Source organism: Apis dorsata, unplaced genomic scaffold (assembly GCF_000469605.1).
Source record: "Apis dorsata unplaced genomic scaffold, Apis dorsata 1.3 scaffold_88, whole genome shotgun sequence".
NCBI classification, from domain to species: domain Eukaryota; kingdom Metazoa; phylum Arthropoda; class Insecta; order Hymenoptera; family Apidae; genus Apis; species Apis dorsata.
The window spans coordinates 735,120-749,373 of NW_006263386.1; the positions used below are offsets into that span (position 1 = coordinate 735,120).

The following is a 14,254-nucleotide window of genomic DNA, read 5'->3' on the forward strand; positions in this document are numbered from 1 at the left end:
TAATAAAATTTTGTTTTGAATAAAGAAAGATATAAAGCAATGAGATATTTTTTAAATTATTTTTCTATTATCTCTCTTAAAGTCTTAAAGGGTATAATAATAAATTGACAAAATTAAAATTCTTTATTGTTGGAAAATAATACATTTATTTACTTAATAAATCACACGAGAGAGTAATTTTAATAAACTTTATAAATTACAATTCAGAAATTATTCCTTTTTCTTTTTTTTAGTTTCATAGTGTTTTATTTTATTTTCCAAGCTTTCTGTAAATAAAATTTTTTTCTTGAGAAAATATTATTATTTTCTTTAAAGTTGAAAAAAAATTAATGAATTTAAAAACTAACCACATGTGGGTCGTTTCATTAAATGTTGATATACTTTAGATTGTACTCCAAGTAATAAGCAATCACTTTGAAAAAACATATTTTTGTAATTGATTGAATTTTCTAATTCCAATAACATGTTTTCAATCATTATTGATCTGTTAAAATGAAAATTACATTTTTTAAAATAAATATTAATTTTTTTAATAAATATAAAAGTTATTTTCCATTATTTATTATTAATTATTTTATATTTTTTTAAAATTATTTCTAATATATCATTTATTAAAATTTTACGTACCTTACTGTATTTAAAGTCCAATCTTTTTGTAAAAGTTTTATTGTATTGAATAATTCATCTTTATGAATATACCATTCTTTAGCATCATACTCACAGTACCAAAGATTTAATGGTATTTCATGAGCTAAATTATATTGTGGTTTTTTAGGACAATTTTCAATATCTAAAAGCTCCAACATAATTTCAGCCTCTTCTTTTTCTTCACCGATAAGAAATAAAACACCCATTAAGCAACGAATTTGATGCCATAGAAATGCTTGACTTGTTATAATTAATTGATACATATCATATCCTATAAATAAAGATTATATAAATATAATAAAAAACTCATTTTACTTAACACAATGTATTTGTAAATCTGTAAATGTATATATATATATGTACACAATATTATTTTTGATTAATTAAAATAAAATACTTACCTGAAATATTTCTAAAGTCTTGGCGATACATACATATTTCTGCATTAATAACTTTTCTTATATAATTAGTTACTCCATTAGCAACATCCATTTTACAAATATTTCGAAAGTCATGCTCTCCTATAATATATTTAACAGCCTTATTCATAGCATCTATATTTAAATTTCCTCTTGGAAAAAAGTACTTGTAAGTTCTAAATTTACAATTAAATCTTGCTGAAAAATCATTAGGTACTGGACACCATGCAATGCATCTTATGTTAGATGGAAGTAATCTATTTAATATTTTGCAATATGGAAGTTCATCCTCTAATTTATATTGGTTTTCTGGATTTAATTTACTCCTTATATCCAAAGAAATTACTTGTGAAAATGAACTAACACCTTTGTCTGTTCTTCCACATCTATGATAATTTGATGTTTCACGTGATTCTATACAACAACTTTTTATTAATGCTTCAAATAAATGTTCTTCTATTGTATTATCAATACTCTCTTGTACAACAAAACCATTATAATCCCATCCAAGGTAATAAAATTTTAATAAAATATGTCTTTTGTTACATCTAAAATTAAAATAATATCAATTCTAATAATAATAATATCACAATTTTTTCTTATTTATTTACATACTTTGAAAAGTCAAATGGTTTTTGTGATTTACGAATAATATCTTTATTCTTTGATTTTTCATTTTTTTCATTAGTTACAGTCTTTAATTGTTTATTTTCTTTTTCTAAATTTACTATCTTTTCTATCAATTCCTAATAAAAATAAACTTTATAAAAATAACTTTTATAAAGTAACATATTTATATTAAAATATCTTAATTCTTATTGAAATTTAATAAAAATATTGGAGTTTGATAAAATAAAATATATTTACTGATTTAGTTAGTAGTTGAAGTTCTTCTTTCTGCAAAATTTCTTGTGTTTTGTCTTTACACATAGTTGTCATAATTTTAAATTTATAATAATATAAAAAATATTATCAGAAGATAGCCTACTACAAATACAAAATTTAATAATTTATTATTTTGTTTTAATCATTACTATTAATATGCTTAAAAGGCATATTAAATACAATTTATATTTTCTATAATAATTTATTATATTTGTAATTACATAAATTTAAATTTTTCAGAATTAAAAATACGTCTATTACATAAATCAAATTATTAAAATAATAAAATTGTTTATTATTACTATTAAATGTGATAATATAACTTTAAACTACTTTATGGTATAATTCTAAATAGAAGAATAACCTTAAATAAGAGAATGATACATAACCTCTGAAAAAAGGAAATATATAAAGAAAAAATAGTAAAATTCAATTTATTGCATATCAATATATTTATTTACGTAAATATACTAAGAAATAATTTAATAAAATTTAATACATTATAATATTTAAGAAATCTCGTAACATAATATTTTTTAATAAATTAAAAATGACAACGACATCAATATACACACATACACACACATATATATATATCGAAATTAGATTTTTAGATATATTTCTGATAAATGTAGAATTTTGAGATTATAATCTTTTTTTCATTATAAAATATATATTAATAATTATATTAATATATAAATATATTTTTTTTATTTTTTTTATTATCACTTATTTTTAATGATTCCTCTATTTTATTCATTTTATTTTTTATTGCTTTTTTCAATGTTTATTTTAATGGAATTTAATATAAGTATTTTTAATTACTATTTAATTAATATTCTTTAATATTTATTATTTATTTCTTATCCTTTTAAAATATTTTAATTCTTTCATGTTTCAATATTCTTTAATTTAATTATATTTAATATTCATTTTATATGAAACTCTTTTCAGATTTGATTTATTTTTATTTTAAATATTTAATTATATATTGCAGTTTTTTTAATTTGAATAATTTTTATATTAAATTAATTATAATTCATTCTTATTATATTTTTAATTGGGATATTTTCATAAGATTTTGACTGTATTAAGATTGTATTAAAAATGTATAGTTAAACTATATTTTTCTTTAAATTTTGCGCGGTTAAAGTGAATAGGAATTTCAGCCAATCAGAAAGTCGCTAAAATTTACGCGGCAAAACGAATCATTGCGCATCATATTGCGCATGAGCACATCATACTACGCATATTTGTATCATATTGCGCATGTCTGCATCATACTGCGCATGCCCATGTCATATTGCGCATGTCCGCGTCATACTTCCGTGCCGCGCCGGTTTCTTCTCAGTTTCTTGTGGTTCTTGTATTTTACAACGATTAAAAGTTTGAAAATATACATCAAAAGAAGAATTTATTTGAAGTTTATTTGAATAAATAAGTTTCTGTGCATAAAAAGAGTGAATAAGACTTTGGATCTTGTGTTGTGATCAAGATGAGTCTCTAAAACTTCGCAGCAACCTGCAATTTTCTCAACAATCGGTGAGTCATTATTAGAAATCATTATTATTTAATATATAATACATAATCATATTATTAGTGCTATTATTATTAATATTAGTGCTATAATTATAAGAATATATTTAAAAATATCACAATTATGAGGAAAAATATTTTATAATAAAAAAAATATGAGCTAATTGACTGCAATTGGAATTATATTTTTCGTAACTAGAAATTTTATTAAGGTGATAGATAAAATTCTCGTTTTAGTTTTTAAAATTATGAAGAGAGACTTAGATTTTTGATTTTTACTTTATTCTTCTAAATAATTTCATTTTGTACTTAGATTATATGGTAGAGAATATGGTAGATGGCGTAAGTCTGTTCTTTTTCGAAATTGATATTGATGCAACATACAAAATTCCCACAAGATGTCAGGCCTATTTTAATCTTTGTTTCTCGTCTGTAGATAAATATTATATTTTAAATATTTTTAGAAATTATGTTTTTAATACTTAAGAGATGTCGCTGATCTTCAATTCTTATCCTCTATTCTGCCTTTAGGGAAATATTTTCGGCATTTAAAAGATGGCATTGAGGATCAATTCTTATCTCATTTCTATTCTTTTTATATAGGATGAATAAAAATAAAAATATTAAAATATTTCATTTCAAATATTTTTAAATTAAATTTAAATATACATTATAATTTTCAATGTTTTATTATTTAATATTATCTTGTTATTAACATTATTAACAATTTTCGAGGAATATAATATAAAATTTTTTCATTTTCTTGATACAATCATCTCATCTATATAAAACATTGTGCACGATATATTTCTCTTTAGTCAGTTTATTTTTTGTTAGAATAATATTATATATCGTTTTATGCCATTTCATTTTAAATTAAATTAATTTGAAAAAATGTTTTCATATCAACACATAAAATTTTGAGTAGTTTTATTCCAAGACGAAATCCATTTTACATTAATTTAACTTTATACAAAATATAACTTAACGTAGATTCGCAATTAGGATTTTAATAAAAAAATGGATTGTAACATTCTTTGTTATAAAAGTAATAAAATTACACGAAGTAAATTGGTCGAAGAAATGTAGATAATTAATTAAATTAAATACAATTCTCAAATGTGTATTTTTCTCTGCACATGATCGCTTAAATCGCTAATGTACTATAGATATTCCAGAAAAAATTTCAAGGAAAATTCCATGCGAGATAGATTGTCGTGATCATTATTCATTCGCATGCTTTCACATTTCTATGGGTAGATTTTGATTTATAGTGGACGAGAAAGAAATTAAATACTAAAGTTAAATTAATGATAGACTAGGATAGGTTACAATGTAATCCCAATTAAAAATTTAATTTAAAATAAGTCAATCAAAGATTGAACATATAAAAGACTGTTATAATAAACTGCATTGTAGATTTCCATCTTTTATAATATAAAACTCTTATAATATTAATACTCTCTTATCAAATAAGAATAAATAAAATACTCATTAGATTATGAAATATTTATATTAATTAGAGATTAGAGGAAAAGAATAAATATAGATATCGCATATCTAATAGATTTAAACAGACACATTTATTGAAAAACGAAATAATTTCTGGAGAGAACATATTTGGAACAAAATCACTCTTTTTCAAGCAAATAATTTCGAAATTTTCATTTTGAAAATTTATCTCGTTTAGAACACGAATTGGTCTTTATCCTCTCAATCCTTCTCCTAACTCTCTCCCTTCCTTTCTTTCCAAGAAACAAATAAATAAGTCGACACTATCTGACCTCATCGCAGGTCTACTGGGAGGTTAATATGCACTCCATCCAATCTCGCCGACTCAGTTTCCAACGAAGTGGATCCCTCGTCGGGTTCCTTTTATCTCCAGACGTGTCTGACTCACCTCCAGTCAGTCTATAACTTTACTTTTTTTCCTATTTCCATTTTCTTTATACGTTTTTCCTTTCTTCCCGCGCGAACATTTTGTGCATCGTTTCTTTTTCCCTTCCATTTGGAATAAGCCGAGTATTCTTATCCACGTTTCACGATCCAGAATCGGTTCAATTCTAAATTAATGGTATCCCCGGATAGAATAGAACGGGATACGAGAGTAACTATCTTTAACGACCACGTGCCACCTCACCCTTTTGTTTGTACGACATCATCGCAGGCATGTAATTCGATTTGGATGGCCAATAAAATTTCATTTCAGAGAATAAATTTATTCTCGTCGCATCTAGAAAATCATGAAACGATTTTTAGGATTCCTGAGGATATCATTTATATTTTATCGAATTATTTTCCAATTGGTATAACTCGATACACAAAATTTTATTAAACGTAAAGGTATTTATTTAATCGTTTAAATCGAATCGATCGTCGTATCTCTCGCATTAAATATTTTATCAACAATTGAAATTTTAACAAATTTTAATTTTTTGAATCCTTTAAATTCAGTTTCGAACGAATAGTGATATTTTTCATTTTTATAAATTAAATTATTTTGGTGAATTAAAAATCTGATGACAAATTTAATTAGGTTAATTATTATAGTGTATTTATACAAATTATTTTTTATTTGGAAGTTGGTAATGAAAACAGATTATCTTTCTCTTATTAATGAAAATCTTAATTATTCAATTTGTTTGATTAATTATCATTCTTAAGTAGAAACAACATTCGACAATTGATTGGTTAATAATTGATCATCACTATTGATTGAACAAAATAAACTTGTTAGCTTGTATTTGCATAACGTATCATTAATATGTTTGCGCAATTGGTGATGTAACATTGTATTACATGTACACAATGTTAAAATATTCATAGGATATCTTTGGAAAGTTGATTTTAGAAGTCAAAACAATCGCAAAAGCTGATATAATATTGGTTGAGATTTAATTGTTATTAAGTAATTGAAATTCTCATTGAATGAAGCGAGACACATAGAATGAGATAATTCTATCTCTGTTACATAAACTGTTATTGCGCTCTGTCTCTCTCTCTTCATCTAACGAAAATCTTAATATTATTTTAATCGTTGAATAATTGATATCAATTATTTTTTGTATAATATCGTTTTCTATTTTATTTTTTTGAACATTTAACATTTATTTTCATTGAAATGATTTCTATTCTTGATCGATAGAACTTTTTTTCAACTTTCCATGTATTTTCTTCGAAAGACGAAAATGTTAATCGAAATATATTAATATCAATTTGAATTTTCCCGCTCTTTATTCGATTATTATGCTTTCCATTCTTGAAAATTTTATCAGATTTCTGTACGTGTTTTTGATACATGGAATATTTTCGTGTAATTTACTGGTAATCGATAACGTATGAACTCAATTCAGGAGGTATTACTTATTTATAAGTTTGCCTTTTAAATATTCAATAGAGCAAATATTCCGATTACTATCGTCCCTTTAATCCCGATATCTCAAAATAATCTCGTTCTCTTTATCCGTAACATGTATAGTTAATAGATGTAAACGGTTTAACATTACTCGTTAACGATTTCCTCGTAAATGTAATGCAACGATAAGCGAGGACTCATTGTTATTCCACGCTGTTACGTGACATTTCAGTGGAAATAGTGGAATTTAATTACGTTTCTCTTCTACCACATACGTGCCAATTTATTTTTTTTCAATTTATAAACTTGAATAAAAACATTAATCTTTAATAATTGGTAATAAATACGATTTTTATCCCTGAATTTTTTCATAAATATTTTTTTTGTGCAAATATAACATCTTGTATAATGATAATATTTGCAATGGAATAGGATAGAATAGAAATATATTTAAGAATAAAAAAGAATTCATATTCGTTGTTTAATTAAATCGGTTACACAAATATTGCGTGTACAACACGCACGTTTGAATAACTCAGAATTCTCGATTTTCAAATAAACAGCGGGACAGGTAAATGGTAGCGGATTACAAAACTGATGAACCTCCATCACAGGGATCGCGCGTAACAAACCGCCGAGTCCAGTCTCAGTTTTAATCATTGTTTAGTTCGAATTAACTCAGTCAATTAAACGCCTTGTCTGGTAGCGACAGCTCGCAGCCATCCGCTGCTCTGAACAATATAGCTTACGTATGGTAATTCGAAATAGCATCCCCGTGAGCACCATATGTCAGCGACATGGAATTAATTATCACCATGGATTTCCCTATCGTACTTCTCCCCTCGTTTCGTTCGTCCCTTCGATCCGTGTTACACTATGTTTCTACGTTTCGTTTAATACCGACTGAGGCCGAATGTGCTGCCATCTTTCATTTCAAGTTAAAATATTCCATCTATCATTTTTCTATCTTCTATCGAAATATATCGAAATATTGGAAATTATAATAACGTTTTTTAATTTGCAACTTTTAACGAAATTGTTATTATATTCTTTACAAGATGGTAGAAACATTTCATCAATTTATTTTGCTTTTAACTCTTAATATATGGTATTAAGCTTGTTAGCAAATAAGGATTTATAGTATTATTTTTTAATTAAAATATGTATCATCATGATTTCAAAACGCATGTAACAATTAAAATTTTTATTAAGGACGTCTCTTTGTGATCTTAATCCGATTTTAAATTCTTGATGCAGGATTCTTTCTTTATTTAAATGTTAAAAAATAGAATGGAAATATTTCATTAAATTTCAAAAAAAAAAAAAAGAAAATAGAAAAAATACTAAGTAGGATATTTCAATTAATAAATGCAGTAAATATAAATATATTGGCAAGTTGAGAATCATAGAAAGATGAAACACAAATTAAAAATACATTATTTAGATTATTTTAAGAAATAATATATGATTATAGGTTATTTAAATAAATCACGGAGATATGAGGAATTTTATGATTAAAATTAGATAAAGATCATTGTTATTATGAATTTTTCGATCGAGAAATCAAATTTTATGTAAACGTAGGAAAAAGCGAATTGAAAATTATACAATGATCCTCGAAATAATCAAATCAAATTGATGCGCATTTAGCATTTGTCTGTTTTCCATTGAAACCCTGAATTATCCAAACTTGGAAACACAATATACGGTCTCCATTTTAACGAATATTGAATTTCGAAATCCCTATCGTCGTTAAATTTCGCGACATAACACAATATGTCGTGGCTCTGTTGCTAATAATTTCAAACATAACCGAGAATTCTATAATTTCAGATGCTTAATCGGGATTAAATTCTATCCGTGGTGAAATATGAATCTTATAACGGCGTGACGTATATATCGCGATAACCGAAAACCGTTTTCCAAGGGGGTTTGTAATTGCAATTGCACAATCGTTTGTTTCGAAATCCTGTTTCGAGTATCATGTACGTTTTCCTCTCATTTCATCCTCGACGATTAGTTTTGATGTTACGATTTAACTCTACACAACACGAACATTGAATACACGTTTTGTAGATTTATCTTTTTCCACACTTTCGATCTAAATTTTCGCACGTTCGTGTATCGATATTCCTTGTTTACGCGTAATTTGACGAAGGCAATGGATAATCTGATATCCAATATTGGATTATCCAAATTGGAACGTTTCTCTTGATAATCTTTGATATTTTAAAATTATTGTTATATTTATTACATTTTTATCGTATTTTATTAATTTCTTTTTTAAAGACTTATGTAAATGATCGATGGATTGAAATATTTTTAATTGGAGAAATCTTTAAAAAATAAAGAATATAATTCAAATATTAATCTCAGAGAAACGATATTGCTTCATTTAATTTACAATTTTATGTAAAAGTAAATTTAAATTTCACAAATTTAATTTATAAAAATGATATTCTTTCGATAAATCGCGATTTCTTGATTCGGAATATCCTCGATATTTTCTTTCAATCATTCTTTAAATCAACCATACACAATTTCGTTTCGTAAAATTTTATTTTTCCACCCTGTAGAAAGAATGAATCGGTGTTCAATTGGTGAGAGAATTGAAATTATAACAATAATTCATCGTTATTACAATCCTGAAAATTCTGTTCCGTTGTGCGTAGTTATACTATCATGTACAACGCTTGCAAAAGATCAATTTTACTTGCTTTTGCACCACTCCATTTACTGTCTCCTCTACCACCCCCTCCCCTCTCTTCCCCCCTCTAAATTCATTCGCGAGGGTCGATTTATTGGCATGGAGTACAATATAAGGGTCCCTGTAATATTAATGGAAAAAGTTTCCTGTGCAATATGGTAACAAAAACGACACTTCGCAATTCAGTTTCCATACAACCCTTTAATGGACCCAAAATGAAGTTTCATAGATCAGGAACACGAGATTTCTAACTCGTCCACGTGATTGTAATAAATCTTTGTTCGTTGGCAAAGTTTGTATGAAAAATATTATAGTTTTACAGTTATTATCATTGAAATAATTATACATCATATTTTTGTTAATTTGTGGAGAATTTTTTTTTTTATATTGGTGGAATTTTATTCAAATTATTCAGATAAATGACTCCAATTAATATGTTTTAATTACGACACTAAAAGATTTTATTCGATCATGCATACGTTAAAAATATATGTAAAAATATAATTTTGGTTTTATTCTTTTTTTCTTTTTTCAAAACAAGATATCTGTGAATAAAATCTCCAAAATTTTTAATCTTTTTTTTAAGCTTTTCCATTTTTTCCTTTTCACGTTACTGCAATCTACTGTATAAATTGATTTTTCGAATCAATTGAACAAGGATATTGAAAACTCAATATTTTTCGATTTATCTCTCGTTCAACACACTCGTAGCTTCGTAGTTTCGGAATGTAAACTGAATTTCATTTTCATAATATACAATTTTTATCACGTGAAAATGATATATCCGAAATATAATATCCTTATCTAATTAATATTTAAATATTATAATAAATACAAATAATGTGCAAATACATTTTTAATCATAAATAATCGTAAGAAATTCGAAAAAATTAATTGCACGAATTCTAATATATAATTCCTCCTTACCATTTCATTTAAAAAGAAAATTCCATAGAGATTAATTAATCTGAGAGATTATATTAAACGATTACCGTATTTCACTCTTCTCGAAAATTTATTATATCACATCATTAAAACTTTCTTTCCTCCATCTTTCTTACAATTTCCATTATCAATTTTCCAATATTTCCTTAATCATTTCTGTGCACGAAATTCGCGGAGGTCTTGTTGAGAAATCGAGCAAACAATTCTCTCAAATTAGGGGTAGTTTTCTCCGGGCAAGGGGTAGTATTTCAAAGAGCCCCGTTTCTGTAAATTTCACCCATGAGAGTGAAAAATAATTTTTCTTATTTAGCAATTCAGAAAATCGCGTAATAATGCCTACTACCTGTGCTAAAGCGAGTTTTCGAGTTGAGAGGAGAGGGTGGTTGGTTGGTTGGTTGTTTATAATTAATTCTCGAGGACTGGCTCGACTACTATTTATACGTGTGCATGTGGAGGTGTATGATCTTACACATATGGGGGATATTTATGTAGATTATGTAACAAATAATAAAATTTTGAACAATTATAGAAAATTGGAGTAGGATAATGAAGCTTTATTTGTATAAACGAAATCCTAAATTCAAATTTTGTTTTTATCAAATATAGTTTTTTTTTTATAATTCGTTAAGTATTAAGCAATTATTAAGCTCGCAAAATTATGTTTTCGTAATATTTGATTCGTTATTATACATTTTGGAGGAAATATTTCATGGAATCCTTTCATGCACACGAATTTGTATCAATTGAATTAAAAGTCATAACTGCCGAGGGGAATTATGTGGAATATGAATAACCTAGTTATGTGTTGCTTGAAAGATTCGTATAAACGGTGTTTTATTTTGTCGGATTATTATTTTGAAATTAAATTACAAGCAGACAGGAATTATTTGTTAAAAAGATTTTTTAAATTTCAAATGAATTTGATTTTCAATGAATTATACATTCTTTTTAATAGTGATTTTAATAGTGTATTATCTAAGTACAGAATATGCAAAGGATAAATTTTCGTATAATAAATCGGGCAAAGCATCTGGCAATTTCTTAAGAGCCAATTGCAAAATGCAGATTCCCTCTTAATTAACTTTATTCGTAATTTATAGGGCTCTTGATATTCATTGTAAAGTTCTGTGTATTAGCACATCTCAATTTTCTCTTGGATTCCTTAATAACTTTTGTTAACTCTATTTCAAACAAGTTAAACAGCGAATTAAACGTTTGTTAAGAAGCTTTTCGTTCAACTCATGAAATCTCTTTATTTCGTTTGCTCTTTGCTTTATTTGATTGTGTTCAAAATTTCTATTTCTAAATTACTTCTTTTTGATCTCATATGAATATTAAATAAAATACTTGAATTTAAATTTATATCCATGAATAATTAAATAACATTTTGAAATTTATGGTATAATATCAGGAAAGAATAACTTGAAATTTTTCATATCATTCCTTTTAATGTTAAAAATCAAAAAATCATAAATTAATTATTTTGAAAAGTAAAATATAATAAAGCATTTCAAATTATTTATTTTATTTTTTAAATTATTTTGAAAATTTAAATATTAAAGAAGTAAAGATCTGCGAGTAATGTTAAAAATTTCATCGTGCAGTTTAGAATTCTTTTATGTCAAAAAATTATAGTGTACATTTATATTATATACCCATTTCACGATCAGATTACAGAATTGAAACAATTTTGAGTTCTAGAGAAGTTTGTAATAGTAAGTTTCCAAGATCTAGTACCTAGATATTACTATTCCAATTTACTTGGTTAAAACTTTGGCTCAGAATTGTGAACTTCGTACTATATACATATATATATATATATAGTCTATTATCTCGAAACATTTGCGTAGATTTCGAAAATCATTGGATCGTTATGATCCTGTGACAAAATCAGAATTTATTTTTCGAATAAATTATCTATTCAAAGTATCTCAAAATATTAATCATTTTTATGTTTCGATCAATAATTTCATAGAGTAACGATTCCGTTTCCTTTATAGATAAATATTTCACTGAATAATTTTCCAAGATAAAAAAATTGTTTTAAATATTGCGATGGTACTGATATAAATAACAATTTCCTTTTAATTCTCTTTATTTCAAAGAGAAATAAAAAAATAAAATTTTAAAATAGAATAATAATAATACGTTTAAAAAATGGCCAAACAAATAGAACATACTACTTATATACAGATCAAATAGAACAATACACATATGGCCAAATGAATAAAATATAGTATAATCTGACAAATAAACTTATAGTAAAATGATATAAATTGATTATAGAATTAGAATAATTAGAATATATTTAATATAATTAGAATAATAATACAATAATAGATAATTAGAATAATTAGATATAATTAGAACAAAAGAGTCGTGTTTAGTCAAATAGAAAAATACATTCAAATAAACAGAATAGAATTTTTATAATTAGACAAGTAGAATAGATTAGATTATCATGAATAGCTAAACAAATGAAATAGATCGAGCAAACAGAACAACTCACGAGCAGTGGACATCAATTCTTTGTTAGATTTTATGCGAAAAATATTTAAAACTTTTGATCAGAAATCAATACAATATATTATCACTTTCAATAATTCAAAACTGCGGTAATATTTACATATTCGAACATTTTAACACTTACTTATGAATAATCTCCTAAAATTATCGCTTTTCAAAATTTTCATCGTGAATCTACACATTCCAGGAACGTATCCTCGAAATGGCACACTGGAAATACCCCCCGTGCCCGTCCTATTTTCCTCACCAAGTGCCATTCCATTGTTCCATCCCTTTCCCACCGCTTTATCTTTCAACGATACGCCTTAAAACTCTTTTATCCTGAACGAATGCGCTCAGTAGCTCATAGTAGAGGGGGAACTAAAAACTTGGTTGCCGCCGTGTGTATGGTCTATGCCGCTAAAGGAAAAGAGAAACGGACGAGATTAAAGCAATTTTGTTGGCCATTTTTGTTGTCCCACGCCCGTTCACAAAGCTTTTCGCGGTTGTCGATACCCTGCCGTTGACACTGCACGTCTCTGCCGTGAATCAAACGCGTCATCCATGTCGTGAAATATACCAAAAATTTTCCCCGTTCAGTCTCTGTTACATTCCACGACTTTTTATTTGCTCCACGCTCGCTGCCGTTTGCTACCATTTCAAAGGTTTTTGGCCAAAGGAAAAAAAAGAAAAAAAAAATAAAATCGTTCTTTCATCCCTGTACCATGGATGCGAAGTTATGCTTCCAACATTTCCAACATTTATCTTGTGACGTAACCCTATATCGTTTTGTTTTCATGTATTTTCCTGTGAAGATGAAAATTCGCATGATTTCATTCGCGAGAAGTAGTTTCTCAATTAGAAACGTTTGTAACTTCGTTGAATATTGAATATTGATTCGATTTAACAAACTTCTTTTTACATCTTTTATATTTGTATACTCTTCGAACAAATCAAACGTAGCACGCGTAGATATTTAACGATCTTTTTAATTATATTTCTTTACTTTTTATTATTCTCTTTTTTATTAATAGCATTATTTATATATATATATATTTTTATATATTTATTTTATATATTTTTATATTTTATATATAATTATTTTCACGATAATAACGAATATCTTTGGATTAATTTTCCAACCAAATATTCCTAGATATGTTTATCCAAAAAAAAAAAAAAAAGAAAAGAGGGTAATTTAATGAAACGTGCCCATGGCACAATTTCGCCAAAGATAAATGCGGTAAACGTGAC

The 14,254-nt window shown here is 26.0% G+C and overlaps 1 protein-coding gene across 1 annotated transcript; it reads right to left on the bottom strand.

Moving 5' to 3' along the window:
- Positions 1–126: 126 nt before the first annotated feature.
- On the bottom strand, positions 127–2,378 carry LOC102674333 (tRNA pseudouridine(38/39) synthase). Its single transcript, XM_006611455.2, has 6 exons — positions 1,935–2,378; positions 1,683–1,813; positions 1,050–1,615; positions 628–919; positions 348–484; positions 127–266 (listed from the first exon to the last, which is right to left on the bottom strand). Exons 1-6 carry the CDS (start codon positions 2,004–2,006, stop codon positions 211–213), a joined length of 1,254 nt encoding a protein of 417 aa, XP_006611518.1. The 5' UTR covers positions 2,007–2,378; the 3' UTR covers positions 127–210.
- Between the last annotated feature and the right edge of the window lie 11,876 nt (positions 2,379–14,254).